This window comes from Epinephelus fuscoguttatus, linkage group LG24 (genome assembly GCF_011397635.1).
Source record: "Epinephelus fuscoguttatus linkage group LG24, E.fuscoguttatus.final_Chr_v1".
Classification (NCBI taxonomy): domain Eukaryota; kingdom Metazoa; phylum Chordata; class Actinopteri; order Perciformes; family Serranidae; genus Epinephelus; species Epinephelus fuscoguttatus.
In genome coordinates, this window is record NC_064775.1 from 17,748,230 (window position 1) to 17,771,298 (window position 23,069).

A 23,069-nucleotide genomic window follows, 5' to 3' on the forward strand; every position below is an offset into this window, starting at 1 on the left:
GGGAACAACTATTTTGAAATTGGTCTAGTACTGAGAGAGATGGCTGCAGCCAGCAGGCAGGAAACAGGCTGCAGTGTAATCCCTGTGGGCAATTAAGCATTGCCAATTTACGCCCAACTGGAATGCTCGTTTTTGCCACTGAAAGACTCAGATTATTATTTTAAGTGTCTGACAATATAATCGAAAGATCCCTACAGAGATTGACCTTTTTATTGAAAAGCAAGACCCTTTTTGTTCAGCCAGAAACAGTCTTGAAATAGTTATCGCTAAAACCCACCAATCTCCATTTAATTAAACACAACTTTAAGCCTCATAAAACACACTTCATTCAAAATTGACAGAAACAAAATAAAACTCAAAAAAGCTGTCTTAGTTCGTCTTTCTACTGTTCAAATAATAACCAACGCTAGTTTGGTTGAAATAAACCCTTAATTCACCCAGTTTAGGTGTAAAAAATAGGCTGGCACCATACACCCTAAAACTACTGTTTATTTAAATGGAGTCTGGTATGTTTGGCAATGGCGATTTCAGAGCTGTTTCTGGTAAAACAAAAAGAATCTTACTCTTCAACAAAAAGGTCTATCTCTGTAGGGATCCTTTCTATAATGTTTTTGGGCACTTAAACGAACAATCTGAGCCTGTCAGTGGCAAAAACAAACACTTTTAGTGGACGTAAATTGATAGTGCTCATTTGCCTGCAATGATTACATTGCAGCTGGTTCTTGCTCGTTGGAAAATACTAAAGTTTCTCTTTAACTTGCCGCCACTGGTCCAAAAAATGTCTTTTTTAAAGAGATAATATGTAGTTGATATGATGATATCTTTAAACATCTTTTACCCCTATAGGACCCTATTTGAGGAAAGCACCAGTCATTTTGGACAAACCTGACATTGTCTATGTGGTTGAGAATCAACCTGCGAGCATCACCATCACACTGAACCACGTGCATGCAGTTGTCAACTGGAAAAGGTTAGTTCCTCTCTATCTGTCTCTAGTGGCACAGTACAGCTTTGTATGTGAAGGGCAGTGTGCAGAGCGGATTTTTGGCTGCAAAAATAGGGATGCGAGGAAAAATGTTTTGACATGTGCTGGAAGCTTGTTTCAAACATAGACTGAAGATGTCTCTTAGGAGCCAAAGCACATGCTGTTCTTCATCCCAATTCTTTTCTCATCAGGGACTTCTTTTATAAAATTATTATCCTGTATATCCAGAGGAACAGGTCTGAGAAGCACTGCTGTGCAGTGGTTCACATTGATTTAATTTAGCACGAGACGTTCAGGCACATGTTCTCTGTGGGGCTCTGCAATTTCTTTGTCCTCCATCTGCATGGCCTCTGCTACCTGCTGCTAAAGAAGATCCCTGCATACACATGTCGACTTTTGCTGGTATTGAACTTTAAATATGATATATTACCTCTGTCTTCCCCAGGAGGGGAGTGGTGTTGGCCAACAGACTGGGGATGTATGAGCTGAGCATGCCTGACGATGATCAACACACCCTGAAGCTCCTGCGAGTCAAGAGCACAGACGTCGGTCAGCTGGTGGTCACGGCCAGCAACCAGTTTGGCAGCGACCTCTGCACGCTTCAGCTGGCAATGGCAGGTCAGATTAGCTGAGACAGAAAAGCACATGATAAATTTAGCATTTCTGCTCGAATCCAAAGAACTTACTACTTACTCCTGGCAGCGGTCAATGCCAACAAGGGGGAGCTGTGTGTAATTTAAATTGGGCGGCAGCTATATTTGAAGTTAAGGATCGTGAATTTAGAATAGCTTCTCTAAAAATGACTTCAGTGTTTTAAAATGAAGACTCTCCTTTCTTGTGCCTCTTTGTTGTTGGGATTAAGGGATTTAGAGTATAAAATCATGGTATCCTCAGAGGCGGGTTTGCATCTCTTAAGAGTGACCAAAATGGGAATATTTACAGCATAGGTAGAAAGTCACTTTAAACTGCATAGGGACAAGTGATTACTCCCCAAAGTCCTCTGTATCAGTCTGGACTTGCTACCGCCCCAACACTTTCCGTAAATTAAAATCCAATTGGGACAAATTAGGGATCTGTGCGATAGTTGACAAAGTAAGCAGCCAATCAGGGACTTCGCTGTATACTTTCTTACTCCTCTTCATCCCCTATGGGACATAAGGCTTCAATGCGCTCTTTCCATTGCATCCACAGGGTACCTTTCACGTTGTATCAGGACGTAGAAAGTCCATGACCAAATGTCAATATGTGACAAGATCGGAGTGAGAATGTGTTGGCAATGACAGCACTGCTTCATCTATTGTTACTATTTGGATTGAGAGACCCTTAGCAGCAGAAAATTACATATTGTACATTTAAATGTGTGATCACCTCTGATGTTTAATGTTTAAGAGGGATTTTCATAGCTTTTTCTTTCTCTTTTTTTACTTCTTTTTCTTTTGCAGTGCCTCCAAAGTTTGAAACCATCATGGAGGATGTGGATGTGCACATTGGGGAGACGTCCCGTCTGGCTGTTGTTGTTGAAGGGAAACCAGACCCGGATATTCTGTGGTTCAAGGTACAATTGTTCAAGGACAATTTGATGTCAGATAGAAAGTGTTCCCTTTGTATTATTTTCTGGAGTCAAAAAGCCAGAGAGCATGTGACACTGAAATTAACTGAATTATGAGTGTAATTTAAAACCACATTAACAGTTGATTGGTCTGTTGCAGGATGACGTGCTTCTCTCTGAGAGCAGCCACTTCACATTTGTGTACGATGACCCAGAATATTCCCTTGTTGTCCTCAACGCCCGCCCAGAACACTCTGGAGTGTACACCTGCACTGCAAAGAACCTGGCTGGCTCCAACTCCTGCAAAGCTGAACTGACAGTTCACACAGGTCTGCAGCCCAACAGAACATCAACAATACCACCTGTACAATTTCATCCCAGTAAAAAGGATTATAATTCTGTGAGACTCATCTTTTTACATTAAATTCTCAATCTGTCTTGTATTGAGAATCATTTAAATGGTGGTATAGTGGGAAATGTAATGGTTTACCATCAGGCTTTTTCCTCCATTTGCTGCTGATCTTCACCATTTAATTTAGATTATAGTCATTTACTGATGCATTACACCCCAATATACGCTAGTTGTTGTTGAAAATTGCACTTCTGAATCTACACCATATGGGCGGGACCACCAGGTGTTTCGAGACTACAATATGAAACCATCTGTCACTATGGCTCACATGTACAGCCAAACGCACGCACACATGCTGTTAAAAAATGCCTTTGTTGGTGCTCCCTGCAGAGCGAAAAGAAGCAGCGGAGCCAATGGAGGACGAAGGGACCATTCTGAGGAAGATGAGGCGTTTGATGGATTACTATGATATCCACAAAGAGATAGGGAGGTGAGTGTGTGTGACTGGCTGCACGTTCGCTCAGGCCATCTCACATCCCTTCACACACAACGAGTACATGGTGTTAATGGCTGTTTGAGCACCGAGGGTCGGGCTGTGGGAAGGCGGGGAGTCGCACCTGCTGAACAACAGTAGACAGGAGTGAGAGATGAGTCACCAGCCTGAGCGGAGTGAATACATAAGCTGACAGATGATTTGTTTTGGTCAGGCTCGGTGGAGACGGGCATTTACTGAGAACTGTAGAACAATAGGAACGTCAGGACGGGCAGACAGGACACCAGACGATGTGTTTTGGTTATTTAACAGAGCAGCAAATGGAATTCTGATTTCTTCTCCCAAACACCACAGAAAAACCAAAAGTTAATTATACAATAGCGTCCCCGTTTGTCTCTCTGTTCTCCTGTAGTAATGCAAATAAGAATTTCTATCTAAGAGAGTATTCTTTTGATTCCACAAGATCAATTTGAGAATTCTCTGTTCCTATTCCTGAAATATCTTTAGAGGTCTTTATTGCATCTGAAAGCTTTGAAAAGCTAAAGACTTGACATTTGAGTGGATGCTGTCTTTCCAGACATACTGTTCACAAAGGTCAAGAATGAACCTCTATGCTCTAATGGTTATATTGTGTTCTGTGCCCTTTAAGGAGGTTGCTTCAGCTGCTATCATCATGAAAAAACAGAGGCAAGCCCACTTTACAGTGTTTCTTTGGTATCAATTTTTAAAGACTTTTTAAAGAGCAGCAGTTTGTAATTTCTTCTTTGACTGTGGCACTACATCAGGGTTGTAGCTATAAACCTGCCGCTGGCTGGCAATTTAGGTTAGGATCATGCACTGAGGCCTGCTTGGTTCTTTCAGTGTATTCTTGTAAAAAATAATAATAAAGATAATAGTTTATTTGTACAAAGTGCTTTCTGAGGTGAAGAAAATACAAAACAAATACTAATAAAACATAAGCATACACATAAGCCTGTAAGCATGCATGCATATATATACAGTACAGGCCAAAAGTTTGGACACACCTTCTCATTCAATGCGTTTTCTTTATTTTCATGACTATTTACATTGTAGATTCTCACTGAAGGCATCAAAACTATGAATGAACACATGTGGAGTTATGTACTTAACAAAAAAAGGTGAAATAACTGAAAACATGTTTTATATTGTAGTTTCTTCAAAATAGCCACCCTTTGCTCTGATTACTGCTTTGCACACTCTTGGCATTCTCTCCATGAGCTTCAAGAGGCAGTCACCTGAAATGGTTTCCACTTCACAGGTGTGCTTTATCAGGGTTAATTAGTGGAATTTCTTGCTTTATCAATGGGGTTGGGACCATCAGTTGTGTTGTGCAGAAGTCAGGTTAATACACAGCCGACAGCCCTATTGGACAACTGTTAAAATTCATATTATGGCAAGAACCAATCAGCTAACTAAAGAAAAACGAGTGGCCATCATTACTTTAAGAAATGAAGGTCAGTCAGTCCGGAAAATTGCAAAAACTTTAAATGTGTCCCCAGGTGGAGTCACAAAAACCATCAAGCGCTACAACGAACCTGGCACACATGAGGACCGACCCAGGAAAGGAAGACCAAGAGTCACCTCTGCTTCTGAGGATAAGTTCATCCGAGTCAGCAGCCTCAGAAATCGCAAGTTAACAGCAGCTCAGATCAGAGACCAGATGAATGCCACACAGAGTTCTAGCAGCAGACCCATCTCTAGAACAACTGTTAAGAGGAGACTGCGCGAATCAGGCCTTCATGGTCAAATAGCTGCTAGGAAACCACTGCTAAGGAGAGGCAACAAGCAGAAGAGATTTGTTTGGGCCAAGAAACACAAGGAATGGACATTAGACCAGTGGAAATCTGTGCTTTGGTCTGATGAGTCCAAATTTGAGATCTTTGGTTCCAACCGCCGTGTCTTTGTGAGACGCAGAAAAGGTGAACGGATGGATTCCACATGCCTGGTTCCCACTGTGAAGCATGGAGGAGGAGGTGTGATGGTGTGGGGGTGTTTTGCAGGTGACACTGTTGGGGATTTATTCAATATTGAAGGCACACTGAACCAGCATGGCTACCACAGCATCCTGCAGCGACATGCCATCCCATCCGGTTTGCTTTTAGTTGGACGATCATTTATTTTTCAACAGGACAATGACCCCAAACACACCTCCAGGCTGTGTAAGGGCTATTTGACCAAGAAGGAGAGTGATGGAGTGCTGCGGCAGATGACCTGGCCTCCACAGTCACCGGACCTGAACCCAATCGAGATGGTTTGGGGTGAGCTGGACTGCAGGGTGAAGGCAAAGGGGCCAACAAGTGCTAAACACCTCTGGGAACTCCTTCAAGACTGTTGGAAAACCATTTCAGGTGACTACTCTCTTGAAGCTCATTGAGAGAATGCCAAGAGTGTGCAAAGCAGTAATCAGAGCAAAGGGTGGCTATTTTGAAGAAACTAGAATATAAAACATGTTTTCAGTTATTTCACCTTTTTTTGTTAAGTACATAACTCCACATGTGTTCATTCATAGTTTTGATGCCTTCAGTGAGAATCTACAATGTAAATAGTCATGAAAATAAAGAAAACGCATTGAATAAGAAGGTGTGTCCAAACTTTTGGCCTGTACTGTATGACTACAAATACATACACTCCCATACACACAATAAGTCTGTCAGCTGTCAGGAAAGGCCAGTCTGTGAAAGTATTCAAACGAGATTTAAAGACGTGAACAGAGTCAGCTGATCTGATGCTCAGTGGGAGGCTGTTCCAAAGCCGAGGAGCTAAAACTAAAAAGGCTTGATCACCCTTTGTCTTTAACCTGGACTCTGGAACAGTTAGAAGACCCAGACTAGCAGACCTGAGGGACATGTTTGGGTGGTACAGTGTGAGAAGCTCAGTCATATACTTTGGTGACAATCAGAGATTAAATAAAGATTTACAACAAATAAAACAACTTGTGAACGCATCTTGGAAAACCCCAGAAACCTGTCTCACAGGATTCTCATGCCTGATGTTGACCTGTTTTCTGATAATGGCCAATTGGAGTTGATTTGCCAGGGTAATGACTCGGACTTCACGAATGTACCGATTCATTCCTCTTCACAAAGGCTCCTGTGATATCGTCATGATAATATTCTGCTAGAGCCACATATAGCCAGCAAATCGTTTGTGGTTTTAATGGGTCCAGTAAGCTCCTCTAGAGCTGAAGTGTAGTCAAGCCTCACATCTTTTGTTTGTTTGTTTGTTTGTTTATTTGCACTTATGAAAAAGAAACATTACACAAATAAGAAAGAAAATAAGACAAGATGTGCAGGAGAGGTCATAAAAAACCCGAATGGGCTTACCAGCGGTCCCCCCTCCTAACAAATAACAATTATAAAACTATATAAGCTTCGGACATAGGCTTACGTCTGAGCTTATACACACACACACACACACACACACACACACACACACACAAACACACACACTCAAATTAATGCAATAAATGATATCTCAGAATCATATGATACCTCAGAATACAATTAAGTAGTCCAAAGATATATTTGAATGAAATAAGAATAAAAAACACAAATGTGTTAAAAAATCGTAAAACTCTGCTTCAGCCTTCTTTTAAATGCAGATAATTACCCAAATGCTTGGGTAAAGAAAATGGAAAACATATGACTTTGTACATCAAGATTCCTGTTTGATACTTATTCACATTGTACATTGTTAGTATTTGTAATTTTTTAAACAGAGGTGTGGATGGAGCTAAATATAGAGAGTTAGTGGCAATTCTTACAAAGGATTTTTGGAGTCTATGAATTGGTTGTAAGTAAGAAGGATAAGTGCTAGCCCAGATTAAATTGCAATAAGAGATATGAGAATAAATTAAGCTGTAGTACAAGGTTAATAAAGTACTTATTTTAAATAGGGTTTAACCTTTTTTATGATACCTAAGGATTTTGAGACCTTCTTGCACACAAATTCACAATGATTCTTAAAACAAAGTTTCTCATCAATATTGACACCTAAAAACTTTGCTGATGAAACATTGGAAAGTAAGTTGTTATTAATATAAATTTTAGTTTTTTCTGGATTGTAATTCTTATTCTTGTTCTTAAAGATGATGAAATTAGAGTTTTTGACATTAAGTGATAATTTATTTAACTGAAACCACTGAGCAAATTGAGTGAGCCCAGAATTTGCCTTATCAATAAGTGAATCAATATTACTGTCAGTAGCAAAGAGATTGGTGTCATCAGCAAATAAGATAGGTGACAAAATACTCAACGCTTTTGGTAAATCATTAATGTATATCAAAAACAACAAAGGACCCAAAATGGACCCTTGTGGAACTCCACATTTCAGAACATCCCGCTGTGACAGTTGATCATTAAAAATGACATATCGTTCTCTGTTGTGCAAATAATTTTCAACCCATTGCAGAACCTTATTTTTAAAACCATAACAAGACATTTTTGATAATAAAATTCTATAATTCACAGTATCAAAAGCTTTTGATAAGTCTAAGAAAATTCCTAGAGCGTATTCATTTTTCTTGAAAGCAGTTGAAATCTTTTCTCTTAGATGCAAGAGAGCCATATATGTAGAACAATTCTTTCTAAAACCATATTGGTGCTCATACAAAATATTATTGGCATCCAGATGCTTCAAAATTCTAGCATATACCAACTTCTCAAGTATCTTAGAAAAGCAAGGGAGAATTGATATAGGGCGATAATTCAAAAATACAGATGGATCACCGGCTTTAAACAGTGGGATGACCTTGGCAAGTTTTAAATCTTGAGGAATAATACCAGATTCAAGTGATAAAGAAAAAATAAATGTTAAAGGAACAATAATTGCGGGTGCAACTTTTTTAATCAGATAGGCTGTAATTTTGTCATGGCCAGCAGAGGAGTTTTTAAGGTTCTTGATGATTTCAAGTATTTCTGAAGGCTTTATTGGTTCAAAATTGTTTAAGGAAGGATAACCTTCATTTATAAAGTTAGAAGGAGAATCATGAACATTTTCAATATGCTTTGCAAGACGTGGTCCCACATTTATGAAGAAATTATTAAATTTATTAGTGATTTGTGTAGGCTCTGTTATCGTTAGTGTGCCATCCTGAAATGTAGCCTGGGATGGAGTAGAGGAGTTTTTCTTGTTGAGTAATTGTTTTAAAATATCCCATGTAGATTTTGAATTATTTGATGATTGGGTAAATAAATCACTATAACAATTACGTTTAGCATTTCTAATAAGGTGATTGTATTTATTCCGATAATTTTTGTATGTAGCACAATTTAGAGGACTAGGGCTTTGTAAATACCTTCTATATAACTTGTTTTTCTTTGAAGCAGATTTCCTAAGTTCTACAGTGAACCATGGTTTGTTAAGGTGTGCGGAGCTTCCTTTGCCTTTAGAAATAAAAGGAAAACATTTATCAAAAACAGAATAAAATTTTGCATAAAAATTGTTGTAAGCCATATTCACATCAGAAACTTCATCCACTGTTTCCCAGGACATCTTTGCTAATAAACTTGAGAAGTTGTTAATGTTATTTTCATTGAAATTTCTAAAACAAGTTCTCTTTGATTTCTTTGTAAGCTGTTTGTTGAGTATAGAAGAAAACTGAAAAACAGGAAAATGATCAGAAATATCTGTATAAAGGATACCAGATTTTATGACATCAGTCAAAGCATTAGTAAAAATATTGTCTATCAGTGTAGAAGATAGGCTAGTTATTCTTGTGGGCTTGCAGATAAGGGGATAAAAATAATTTGAAGACAATATATTTATAAGGTCATCTATGTGCTGTTTGTTCTTGTCCAAAAGATTAACATTAAAGTCACCTAATAAATAGCACAGTTTACCCTCTTTGTCGACAAGTTCCAAGATATCTAGAAGACATTCATTAAAGTTGTTGATATCTGTATTAGGAGGACGATATATACATCCTACAATCAATTTTCTTTTTTCAGATTGCACCTCAAGAAAAACACATTCAGTATAACACCCATGAAACTTCCTTTCCAAGTCAGATCTCTGTTTGAATTCAAGATCGTTTTGAACGTAGAGAGAGACTCCTCCACCTCTACTCCCTCTATATTGGTGAATGGCTGTGTAACCATCAAATTTAAAAAATGAATGGATTTCATCATTAAGCCAAGTTTCGGTCAGTGCAGTTATAGAGAAAATGTGGTTCAGTGATGAAAGATAGTGGAAAAATTTATGATAGTTTTTTGGAAGACTTCTTATGTTCAAATGGAGAGAAGAAAAGATTTTGGACTCTTTGCAAGATGCAGTGAAAGAGTTAAACTGGTCTTCAGAAAAATAACTACATGTAGAAGGATCATAAATATTAGACTGTTTCCTGTCATATGTGTTAGCATTTGTTGGTGCATATTCTAATGAAAAGAATAAATCAGGATTAAAGCAGGTATTAAAGACCTTGTCATTCTGTGGCTCAAAAGGATGAAAAACCAAGTTGTTATTGTTTGTTAAATTTGGATGGTCACTACCAGAACACAGATTAGTATACAATTTCAATTGTTTTTTCCTCGGTGAACATGGAGCATGTTCTGCCATAAGATAAACAGCAAACTGATGACATGGTCATGAGTGCCTGGGCAACAGATTAATGTTCATCCTCCACATTTGAACCAGTGAGCCGCTCTCTCATTGGACGCTCGCTCATGGGTCGCACTATAAGTCTATCATAATTCAGATAGGCCCATTCCCCCCTTGCTCTTGCAGCTCTCAACTCAGGTAGCAGTTCTTTTCATTTTTGACGCTCAGTCATCTTCGTTGATGTAGATATGTGAGCCTTTCATTTTGTTTGCTTTTGAAAGTATGAGCTGTTTGTCTTTGTGTCTGAAGAGTTTGACTATTATGGGTCTTGGTCTTTTATCACCACTCTTCAATAGCTTCCCAAGACGGTGTGCACGCTCAATTTCGATGTGCTTTTGGTCAATATTCAATTTGCCATAAAGAATTTCTCTGATTTTTTTCTCTGAGTCAGACCATTTTTCATCAGGTGATTCTGGGATGCCATCATCTACAATGTTGTTCCTCCTGGACTGGTTTTCCAGATAGTCAACTTTAGCCATCCATTGTTTGTTATCAGCTTTCAAAGTTTTTGTGTTGGCTTGAAGATGTTTGATGGTGCCAGATGTCAAAGACTCAAGAGTGGTTTTCAACTCATCAACTTCTTTTTGAGAGTATTCTAGGCTCCTTTTGAGATCCTGTACTTCTCTATTCAAGTCATCACAGCATTTATTGTTGGAGTCATGTATCATTTGAACAAAACCCTTAAAGCTGTTTTCTTGTTGTTTAATTAGGTCTTTATAGAAGGCTTTTTGTTGATCCAAGAGGTCAAGTACAGTTGAGAGAGAAACAAAATCCTCTTCACACTTTTTAGGTGGCATTTTTCAGATAAACAGTCAAAGATTAAACAAGAGAATCCTACCAGTCACGTTACCAGTCACACTGATGTTAGTTTGACAGGAGCTGGATCACAGTGTTGCAGCTGAAGATCCAGGCTACACACAGGCCACACTGCAGCAGAGGATGGATCACAGTGTTGAGGCTGGAGATCCAGGCCACACTGCAGCAGGGGATGGATCACAGTGTTGAGGCTGGAGATCCAGGCCACACACAGGCCACACTGCAGAAGGGGATGGATCACAGTGTTGAGGCTGGAGATCCAGGCTACACACAGGCCACACTGCCGAAGGAGATATACCACAATGGTTATTGCCTGGGCATTTGCTGGGTGCTGGGCTGCAGCTGGAGCTGGAGCTGGACCAGTATGGAAACAAGCTGAAGGTAGCTGGGCCTCAGCTGGAGTTAGGCCTTGAAGGCCTAGTAGCAGTGCTGCTTCTCAGGCTGATTCACAGCAGAGGTAGAAGGCCAGGCAGAGAAATCCACTGAATATCACAATTGTAAAAGCCATCCGCAGCTTTAGGCTCACTGACCACGTTGATTGAGGTGAGTAGTAAGAGAGTACCCAAAAATTAAAAACTTTTAAGATTTTAAAATATGCTATTATAGCTAAAAACAGTTGGAGTTAGGCAGGAGCTCCACACATCAGCTGCTCCTCTCAGCACTCAGACATGTCGCCAATCTAGGGCGCCGATTATCAAATTATTATTTATTTATTATTTTTGTTTTTTCTATTAGGAAAAGTCGACATAGTAGTAGAAGTAGATGGTAGAAGAACTAACAAACACACACTACTCATTTGGTATGTATTAACCGTCATCACATTGTCTTATGCTAGTCATCGAAACGTTGCAGCATTAAATCATTATTTTTGCAAGTTAGTCAGTGTGCGGGAGTCTTTTCTACAGGATTTATTCTTCTCGTCCCTCTCCTACACACCTGTTTGAAAACAGATGTGTGAAGTATTCCTTTGTTTCATGTATTAAACCCAAAAATTCTCCACTGTTTGATGCAGGGGTGCATTCTCCTATGTGAAGAGGGTGATTCAGAAAAAGGGAAAGGCCGAGTTTGCTGCTAAGTTCATTTCTGCGGGAGGAAAGAGGAAAGCCCTGGCCCTTAGAGAGATGGACCTGTTGTCTGAGCTGGACAACGAGAGGATTCTCTATTTCCACGATGCCTTTGAGAAGAAGAGCATAGTGGTGCTCATCACAGAGTTGTATCCTTTCAGAGTCATTTAAAGAAATGTTGTGCTTTAACATGTCGCTTTTATTATGTAGTTCCTATTAGTGACCTGACTGTTAACAACAGAATGAACACAGTACAAATTTTCAGTGAGGGAAAACATGTTCATACAGTTAAAGGGGACCTATTGTGCTAATTTTGAGGTTCATACTTGTATTGTAGGTAGCTACGTGTAGCAGTGTACTTGCAGCTGGGCAATGACCGTATTTGACATTACTTTCTCCTGTAAATAATCACTGAAAAAAACTTCTGAACACAACCAGACATGTTCCAGCAGGAATATGATCTGAAATGAGAGAGATATTAACAACATTGGCAACCAAGATCACCCTGATTGTTTCCCTAATGTTAGCGTGTAGCTACATGTAGCAGTGTATGTAACATGAACACTTGCAGTAGCGTTCCTAAAACAGATGACCATATAAAGAAACCTGTCTCAGGCTGACATCCGCTTGTCTCCAAAGTAGAAAAAACGATGGAAACAAGAGTATTCAGAACTGACTGAAGGCAGAGATTTTGCTCTCAGGGATTATTTTTACACACATTTACCACAGTATTTTAAACTTTGGCCACATTTAATATGAACACCCAACATTGTAACATTATATACAGTACAGGCCAAAAGTTTGGACACACCTTCTCATTCAATGCGTTTTCTTTATTTTCATGACTATTTACATTGTAGATTCTCACTGAAGGCATCAAAACTATGAATGAACACATGTTATGTTCTTAACAAAAAAAGGTGAAATAACTGAAAACATGTTTTATATTCTAGTTTCTTCAAAATAGCCACCCTTTGCTCTGATTACTGCTTTGCACACTCTTGGCATTCTCTCCATGAGCTTCAAGAGGTAGTCACCTGAAATGGTTTCCACTTCACAGGTGTGCCTTATCAGGGTTAATTAGTGGAATTTCTTGCTTTATCAATGAGGTTGGGACCATCAGTTGTGTTGTGCAGAAGTCAGGTTAATACATAGCCGACAGCCCTATTGGACAACTGTTAAAATTCATATTATGGCAAGAACCAATCAGCTAACTAAAGAAAAACGAGTGGCCATCATTACTTTAAGAAATGAAGGTCAGTCAGTCCGGAAAATTGCAAAAACTTTAAATGTGTCCCCAAGTGGAGTCGCAAAAACCATCAAGCGCTACAACGAAACTGGCACACATGAGGACCGACCCAGGAAAGGAAGACCAAGAGTCACCTCTGCTTCTGAGGATAAGTTCATCCGAATCACCAGCCTCAGAAATCGCAAGTTAACAGCAGCTCAGATCAGAGACCAGATGAATGCCACACAGAGTTCTAGCAGAAGACCCATCTCTAGAACAACTGTTAAGAGGAGACTGCGCGAATCAGGCCTTCATGGTCAAATAGCTGCTAGGAAACCACTGCTAAGGAGAGGCAACAAGCAGAAGAGATTTGTTTGGGCCAAGAAACACAAGGAATGGACATTAGACCAGTGGAAATCTGTGCTTTGGTCTGATGAGTCCAAATTTGAGATCTTTGGTTCCAACCGCCGTGTCTTTGTGAGACGCAGAAAAGGTGAACGGATGGATTCCACATGCCTGGTTCCCACTGTGAAGCATGGAGGAGGAGGTGTGATGGTGTGGGGGTGTTTTGCTGGTGACACTGTTGGGGATTTATTCAAAATTGAAGGCACGCTGAACCAGCATGGCTACCACAGCATCCTGCAGCGACATGCCATCCCATCCGGTTTGCGTTTAGTTGGACAATCATTTATTTTTCAACAGGACAATGACCCCAAACACACCTCCAGGCTGTGTAAGGGCTATTTGACCAAGAAGGAGAGTGATGGAGTGCTGCGGCAGATGACCTGGCCTCCACAGTCACCGGACCTGAACCCAATCGAGATGGTTTGGGGTGAGCTGGACCGCAGAGTGAAGGCAAAGGGGCCAACAAGTGCTAAACACCTCTGGGAACTCCTTCAAGACTGTTGGAAAACCATTTCAGGTGACTACCTCTTGAAGCTCATGGAGAGAATGCCAAGAGTGTGCAAAGCAGTAATCAGAGCAAAGGGTGGCTATTTTGAAGAAACTAGAATATAAAACATGTTTTCAGTTATTTCACCTTTTTTTGTTAAGTACATAACTCCACATGTGTTCATTCATAGTTTTGATGCCTTCAGTGAGAATCTACAATGTAAATAGTCATGAAAATAAAGAAAACACATTGAATGAGAAGGTGTGTCCAAACTTTTGGCCTGTACTGTATATATGACAGAAAATAAGAAAAAGCATAAGCGGTCTCCTTTAAGTCAAAAGGGCACTACCTTTCCTGCAGTCTGTTTCAAATTTTATCAGCTTCATTGCCGAACAAAAGTGCTCTTAAACGCATCTCAAGGACACTAAAGATCCAAAGCATTAATCCTAATGTCTTCTGCAGTCCCCTGGAGGCATGAATGAAGCGCAGCACAGCTTTTTCTCTCTCTGACTCATCGGCGATGAGTGGAATTAGCAGGAGATAGGATGTGTGGGAGTTTTTGCTCATTTATAATTCATTCCTCATGCACCTACCACTTGGACTGTGCAGTCAAGTCACAGCTTTTTATTTTTTATTTTTCCTCAACTGTTGTGTGAAGATGTCACGAGGAGATGCTGGAAAGAATGGCCAAAAAAACAACAGTCAAGGAACTGGAGGTTTGTGTGCTTCTGCTGACTGCACTGCGCTATCATTATGTAACATGACTGTTAAGTTCATTCCCTTATTTTTCTCCACAGATCCGCAGTATTGTTCAGCAAGTGTTAGAAGGTCTTCAATATCTTCACCAAAAAAACATTGCCCACCTTGACATAAAGGTATCTGCCCGTCCTACCTGTGGTGCTGCAATTATTTCATCAAGATTGTCATATTCTTTTTTAAGTACCTGACACTGCTGTTTTCTGGTACAACGCCTCTTTAGCCAGAAAACATCTTAATGGCGAGTTCTGGGAGTGACCAGATCCGTATTTGTGACTTTGGTAATGCCATAAAACTGGACACCTCTGAGGAGCACTACTGCAAATACGGCACGCCAGAATATGTTGCACCAGAGATTGTTAACCAAACTCCTGTCTCCACGGCAACAGACATATGGTGAGCCACCTGTTCTCCAGCGTGGAGAAGTGACTACACAGTGCAGACACTGCCTCGTTATGTGCAACAAAAAAAATCTGTCTTTTGTGTGCATTTATGTTGCTCCTGAAACTTTACTTGTTACTCATCTGTCCTGCTCTCCCACAGGCCTGCTGGTGTCATCACGTACCTCTGGTATGTTTCAGCAGTTTGTTACTATTTGTTTTGTTTTTTTCTCTTTACTTTTATAGTGTATTGATTTGCTATTTGTTACTTGTTTTACTTTTTATAGTTTCAGTAATTTCTAATCACAGTAATTACATGTTTTCTTTCATTAATAATTATGTTTTTTATTTTATTAGATATGTGTACTTGTTACATTTTTTTTTTAAACTTTTTTCTTTGAATAAATCGTTATCAAAATAATTGCTTTTTTGTAATTATGTTTGTTTGTTTGTTTTCTTTTCATTTAGCCTGACTGGTGTGTCTCCTTTTGCTGGTGAGAATGACAGAGCCACAGCCTTAAACATTCGTAACTACAATGTGGCGTTTGAGGAGAGCATGTTTGCTGACCTCTGCAAAGAAGCGAAGGGATTTGTCATCAAGCTTTTGGTGGTGGACAGACTGTAAGCATCTTGATAACTCTTGTATTTTTTACCATAAATCTGTATATAAGTATGTAAAACATTAACGGATTATCATTTCAATTCCTTTCCTAGGAGGCCCAGTGCCGTTGAGTGCCTTCGTCATCCTTGGTTCAAGGTGAGTTATCTTTCAGAAAATACATCACCCAGCCTCAAAGCATTTAATGTGTCACAGGATTTGTCTTTATGTCTCCACTAAGGTTAATGGTGACTCTGCTATTTTTGTCTTGCAGTCACCAACAAACAAAAGCATCAGCACAGCTATGCTAAAGCAAGTTTTGTCCAGAAGGCGATGGCAGGTAAGCCACTGTGGATGACATTCATTTTATATGTGGAAATGAAAGAATGATTTCAAGATTTCTCTGACATTGTCTGGAATACTCCTACATCCCAGATTAAATAATCAGATTTACCAGTGGAAGATTGGTCTAGGACTTAATTAAGGCTTTGATTAAACCTCCAAAGGCAGCAGGATATAATGCTTTCTGTCATTGGATGCCATAGTTTTTTTAGTCTATGTCAACAAAAACAACCAACATTATCTGTTTCAGTCTGAAAGGTGTATTATTGACTCAGACTGGAGCATATGAAATAGGGAAATTCATTCATTCATTCATTCATTATAAACTTTCTCACGCTGTCCTCTATTGTCATTCTTTTCAGCGTTCCCTTATCAGCTACAAATCCAAGATGGTGATGCGCTCAATCCCAGAGCTTTTGAATGACTCATCCAACCATGTCTCCATTGCTGTAGCCCGGCATTTAAAAGAAGGTTCCCCACCTCCATCCTCTTCCTCTGACTCAGATGCAGATGTGGATGAGCTTCCCTTCATTCCTATGCCACTGTCCATGGTCTTTTCTGGTTCCAGGGTCTCCCTTAACGAGATCCCGGGGGACGAAGACGTCACTGTGCATCCCAGTGTTTCAGCTGATGGGACAAGGAAAAAGGACACCATGGAGGTGGCAAGTACAAGAGATGGGGCTCATAAAAATGTGAAAGATGAGGAGGAAAACCTAGATGAGGAGTCAATGGAAAAGACAAAACGAGCTCCTCTTAAAAAAGGATCAAGTGTGGAGTCGGACGAATCACAGACGAAAGCCAGGCGGGCCACCATGAGGAGAGGCAGCTCTGCTGATTCAGCACTGCTTCTCCACATTGACCCAGAAGAGGAAAATGCAAACAAGGATTCAGAAGCAAGTAATAAGAGCCTGAAAAAGGCCATATCTATGGAACTACCCAATCGTAGCCCAAGCCCTGGGGCGACGAAGTTAAGCCAGGAGGATTATGCCCTAAAACTGGAACTGATGAGACAAAGGCTGCTCAGAGGAGGAAATGTGGACAAAAAGATGAGTGGCCTGCGAGGGCCCTTGTTTGAAACACTTGGCATGGAAGATGAGAGGCGGACAGGTTCTCTTGATCGGAACTTGAGGAGATCCAGAGCAGGGCCATTGACACTCACCAGAGCAGCGTCTTCAGAGAGTACTGGAGAGGAACATCCAAAGACCAAAGTTTTTCGTAAAAGCGCCTCCTTCACTCAGGGCGATTCTGAGCCCATGCCCCTGCACCGCAGGTTCGGAGCCCCCTTAGAGATCCCATTGGTGGGCAATGGTAGCATACAAGGGAAGAAACTCCAGGAGGCATCCTCAATGTCTGCACTCACAGAACAAACAACACTGGAGTCTACATCTGCCTCACCTATGCAGAAGACTTCCTTTATACTCCCCACACCAGGAAGATTGGACCAACAGCAAAAACAGAACAATGTGAAAGAACATGAGGACATGCAAAGTATGAATGAGAGAAACATGGATGAGATAACAGAGAAAAGGACCAAAACCCAGTTAGAAAAGCTAGATAATGTAATATCTGAGTCTAGATCACCCTCTGTAGTTACTCCAATAATTGTAATAGAGGAAGATGATGATGAAGAAGAGAGGAAAGAGAATCAGGAGTTACATATCAACGAAAAAGAGAAAGAGGGAGATGTTGCAGTGCCATCTCAAACATCTGATGAAGCCCAATCCAAGCATCCCGCTGCTATAGCCAAACCAAATGGTACAAAGTCCACCGAAATCCCTGCATCACCTGAACATACAGCAGTATTTGCCAAAGTAGCAACTGCTGATCGATCTCCAGGTTCTGTTTCCACATCATCAAACCCTGATCTTTCTGCCACCCCCCGCCAGCCTGCGCTCAGAACAGACATCAAAGACATCGACTCAGAGGAGGTCTTTGAAGCCAGGTTTAAGAAGCGGGAGTCCTCTTTGACCCGCGGCCTCCGAAAGCTGACCAGAAACAAATCAGAGGAGAGATCACCTGTACTAAACCGGAAGGGCGGCGAGGGGGGTGAAGAAGTTTACAGGCCAGGGCCAAGGGGGGCACCACTTGAAATTGTATCTCGAGGACTGCAGGAGAAATCCAAATCTGTTCAAGATTTAAGAGAAGACGATAAGGAAACAGGCCTCAGCCTGACTGGGAGGTTTTCCTTGCGGGCCAAGAGATCATCTATTGATAAGAAGGATGAGAAACCAAAGGATGTGCAGGAAACAGCTGTAGGCAAGAGGGTTTCATGGGCTATGGGTCGCAGTAAATCCCTGGATACAAAGGAGCTGAACAATGCACAGAGGCAGCTAGACGAGAGAGAACAAAGAAAAGCTGAGGAGTCATCAGTTTCTGCTATGAGGCGCAAGTTTGAGTCCAAAGTGGCTGGAATCTCTGCCAAAATAAGGACCCAGTCAGAAGAGAAGAAGGACAAAGATGCTGGGGGAAGTCAGAAAGATCTGGTACAAAAGGATTTAAAGAAAGTCTCTGATTCCCCTGTTCTGGCAATGCGACATAAGTTTGAGAACAAAGTGGCAGGAATTTCCTCAAAAATCCGCAGTCAGTCTGAAGAAAGAAAAGAGGGTGAAGAGGGAAAGAGGACACCAATTTTTTCCCGCCATCGTCATTCCCAATCTGAGGGGCGAGGACTCAAAGGAATGGGTATCCCCGAGAATCAACTTGCAAAACAGACCAGTGCTACTGCATCCAAGGAATCAGTTGAATCCACTTCTAGCATCCATTCCGAAAAAGCCTCAGAGAGTGACAGGCGATCGCGGTGGGACAGGTGGGGTTTGACAAGAAGCAAGAAAGACAAAACTCCCTCGCAAACTGATCTGCCTTCATCCAACCACAAAGAGGAGAGTGTGTCAAAAAAACAGCAGTTTATCCGCTCTCCTTCAGATTTTGCCCCAGTGTTCCACATCAAACTGAAGGACCACGTCTTACTGGAGGGGGAACCTGTCACTCTGAGCTGCCTTCCAGCTGCAAGTCCACATCCAGAAATCACATGGACAAAAGGTATCTTACTTACTTAATTTACCACCTTTATGTGAGTGTCCCATCAGAGTTGATAGTAGATATTGTCAATTAAAGTAATCAGTTCCTCAGTGCATGCTATATTGACCAGGAAAGTGGAGTCCTCCTGCTTGCGGAGCCATGCCAGCAGTGCCTACATGTACAAGGATGCATCGTACATGAGCTGCTGACACCCAGCCAAAAGATAGTGTAGCCTGCTTATGTAGGTAATAAAGTAAAAACGCAGAAGCTCTGTAGTCCAAACCAGCATGAACCAAAACAGCAACAACTCCTTATTGTTCTCCTCACTGTCAGCATCAGCGCTTGACAACAAAGGTCTCCAGCACTCGTCTGTCCAAGTGAGGAGTAAAACCTTCATGCATAGTGCACACACGTTTCCACACTCTGCTGCTCACATTACTGCACAGTCAGATTAGGCGATTGTGGAGACATAAAATCTTGCTGTGACTTGGCCAGCGGACATGACAGACCACACGCTGGTCTACGACCAATCATCCCTGGTTGTCTTTCATGACTTGCATGATGTCATTGGATTATTCTTGTCCTAATTTTATTATTATCACTACTATCATGCAGTCACTGTGGCTGTTCATGTCCCAGCCAAAATGTTTTCTAGTACCGTAAAATGTGCCACCAGATGGCACGAGCTACATTTGAAGTACCGCATGAAAACTATGCAAGTCACTGAAACCTCCACAAGTTCCTGCAAATGTTTCACAATAAAAGCCTTTTTAGAAAATGAAGGGATTTAGAAGGTGCTGAGTTTGAAATGACAGCGTGATGCATTAACTTTAATAAGGCAAAAGGAGCAGATTAAAGTAAAAATAGAAAAATACAGAGACAATATTAAATAAAGGCCCGTTTCTAATGTTTCAAATGAACCTGGTAGCCTCTGCAGTTAAGGTGAGTAAAAGCCCGGCCACTATTTTTTGAATTTCATTACTTTATATCCTCCATTACGAAGAAATAACATCCTTTGCTAGCTTGATGCTAATGGCAGTACTCACCGGTTGATGAAGCGCCTCTGCTGTTTCACACCATAATTTTCACTTTTTACTCTGTCGTGGTAACGTCCCTACAGGAAATATCAAAAGGGTGGAGTGTTGTTGTGGTACAGTTGTTCATGACAGCAGATCGCTCTGTGTTCCTAACGACAAAAAAAAATCAGACATGCTAGACTTTCTGTTGGGATGTCGTGAGGCGTCCCAGATGTGGCGTTGGTTTTCGTCTACTATGACACACTACATGAGATAAAACGATGGATTGTCACGTGTGACACTCATTGTCATTCACAATCTGACCCGACACTGTATGATGCTGCATCAGGCGATAATCAGGCTGATATCATGTAGTGCGAACCCAACATCAGCCTCTCTCTGCTGCATTTCTTTGTACTTTCTTTATCATCCTTAACATAACACTCATATCTTTGGATGCCATTTTTGCTGTCAGAAACATAGCTAGTGTATGGCCCCTGTCTAAGCTTAAATAGCTTGTAATTCTTCATCCTTCCAAATATGTCACTGTTGAGTCAAATCACTTAACTGGAAGAAGGAAGTACAACAAACTTTGCAGCTCTCTCTGTCAATATAGCACACACTTAGGATTTAATTGCTTCAATGGACTACATAAACTATCAACCCTAATTTGATATCCATATAACATTATATAATGTTCTGTGGTATTATTCAGAAACTGCCATTCAGTTGCTCAAATTTTTTTGTGTGTTCCAGATCGGAAACGGCTGGAGATGGATGACAAAATCAACCTGATGTCCCACCCAGATGGCAGGCAGCTTCTTATGATCATGAAGACCAGCCGGAAAGACGCTGGAGTTTATGAATGTGTAGCTACCAACCCCATAGCTACCATCACCACCTCCTGCACATTGTCCATCGCTTGTAAGTAGTGTATTTCATCCATAGCTATTCAGAACCTCTTTTAGTTAATGTTGTTATTGTATTGAATGGGGAAATAGGAGTTGAGAAACCTTATTCATTAACATCAACCCTGTGAATTACAACATGGAGCAAGTTCTCTCACCAGAGGCACAGCTGCTCCTTTGTCTTTCATGGACATACAGTAATTATCACCATGATGTATTTTACATAATTTAATTTTAATTGCAGGGAGAATGGTATGAATATTAATACAGTTGAAATGAATATTAATGTCAAGAGATTAACTTTACAGTAGATTAACTTAATGGATTTTTGGCTGTTCCGTTATTCATCATGTAATGGGAGCAAATGATGCTTCCTGCAATTTGAAATTGTCTGCGGTGGATCACATTCAAGACTCCAGTCATGCCTTTGCACAGATATTGTGTAATGAGAGCAACAGTTCCTGGATTCTGCCAGTGCCGCTCACAAATGCAACAATAATAATGAGGCTTTTGAGGCTTCAGTGGGAAATATATTTCTCAGACGTCGGATGCAATCGATTACATTTCAACTTTATTTGTTATGGCTTTGGACATGGAGTATTTCTAATCTCAACCGCTGATGCTATTTGTCTCCCCTTGGATAATCTATCAGCAAGGCGAAAAATACTTCAGACAGCTTATCTCGCCCCAAGCATGGCTCCATTGTTCATGCCGGTGCACAGCTTAATGGGAAATGCAGTTTGAAATTAAGGAAGGACACTTTCTGTGTCAGGTTTGGTTGGTCTGGCAACAAAACTCAAACCATTGGCTGGATTTGTTTTGTCGTCTGTGCTCCAGAGAGTGAACATTAGTCTTTTCGTCTTAGTTATGTTGAAACTTGGAGTGCTGAATGTGATATTTTTGTAAATAAATGACCATATAAAGTTCAGCATACCTTCAGTCAGGAAGACTTTCTTTATGCTGTATCCATTCACAATTTTCTCTCTATCCTACTTCACTAGAAGCTGCTCTGATCTTTAATGTGTGTCTGCATGCCAGTAATTTGTTCTATTTCACTCTCCTTCTTTTCCACCCTTCCATCTTGCCCTGCTCAAGGCGTCCCGAAACGACCAGGGACCCCTGAAGTCCCTCAGACTTACAACAACACAGCCCTGGTGCTCTGGAAGCCAGCAGACACCAAATCTCCATGCAGCTACACCCTGGAAAGAAAAACAGAGGGTGAGTGATTACGAGTGACATCTCCTCACTACTTTTTTAATTCATCATTTTGTAGCATTCAGCTCATCGAAAGACATAAAGTAAGCTGTGAAATGCTTTACTGTTATTTGGTTTGTTGGAGGTTTTGATGGTTTTATAACTGCGCTCCCTTTGTGTATTTTTGTCAGTGTGCTGTGTTATAGTCACATGAGGGAGAATGAAATTAAACTCAAGGTGTCAGGCTCCGAGGAGGTAGCTGTTTGAAAAGCTCTGACAATGTTTGGCTTTGTACCGTCTGTGGAAAATGCTCGGGGAAATAAGTTTCCAAATCCATAGACACCACTTAGACAGAGAAAATGAGTCAGCCCATGAGGGAATAGTGACTGTACCAGTGCTGCTGTCACAGCTTTATGTCATTACGCACCATGAATCATCATTATCTCATAATGTGGTGCATGAAAATAAAGTCACACACACTTGGAGTAGCAGAGTTTCTGAATATTTATGGAAGTTTTTGGTCTGATAGATTTCATTCAGGCATGTGCTACCTTTGTGTCTCATTCCAAATTTCATCTCTGCCAGGCAGCACTGATGTAGGTGCTTACAGAGTGATGCGTCACTACCTGATTTACATTTTAATTCACTTAGCTTTCATCGTGCCTGCATTCTGTGACAGGTGATTTTTCAGCAGGTAAACTGAGCATTAACTTGTTTGTATATGCATCACATTTTACTTTGTGCATGTCCAGATTTTCCATCAGTTTAACAGCACCGCCATCTGGTGTTTAGTGTGTGAACTTTAACAAGCCATCTGCTACCTCAAGAGAATAAAACTGAAGCTCAGGCTTTATCGTCAG

At 40.8% G+C, this 23,069-nt stretch overlaps 1 protein-coding gene across 6 annotated transcripts in view; it reads left to right on the plus strand.

The window, feature by feature from the left end:
• spega (striated muscle enriched protein kinase a) overlaps positions 1–23,069 on the plus strand; it is a 90,501-nt gene that overhangs the window by 59,712 nt on the left and 7,720 nt on the right. For all 6 annotated transcript variants that reach the window (XM_049570263.1, XM_049570266.1, XM_049570265.1 and 3 more), the window contains 16 exons: positions 847–970; positions 1,431–1,603; positions 2,428–2,540; positions 2,695–2,863; positions 3,277–3,376; positions 11,826–12,026; positions 14,656–14,713; positions 14,795–14,872; positions 14,977–15,149; positions 15,297–15,323; positions 15,602–15,754; positions 15,848–15,890; positions 16,006–16,071; positions 16,436–19,112; positions 20,864–21,031; positions 22,111–22,233. In XM_049570263.1, coding sequence (XP_049426220.1) covers positions 847–970; positions 1,431–1,603; positions 2,428–2,540; positions 2,695–2,863; positions 3,277–3,376; positions 11,826–12,026; positions 14,656–14,713; positions 14,795–14,872; positions 14,977–15,149; positions 15,297–15,323; positions 15,602–15,754; positions 15,848–15,890; positions 16,006–16,071; positions 16,436–19,112; positions 20,864–21,031; positions 22,111–22,233 — 4,446 coding nt within the window. The remainder of the gene's footprint in view (positions 1–846; positions 971–1,430; positions 1,604–2,427; positions 2,541–2,694; positions 2,864–3,276; positions 3,377–11,825; positions 12,027–14,655; positions 14,714–14,794; positions 14,873–14,976; positions 15,150–15,296; positions 15,324–15,601; positions 15,755–15,847; positions 15,891–16,005; positions 16,072–16,435; positions 19,113–20,863; positions 21,032–22,110; positions 22,234–23,069) is intronic.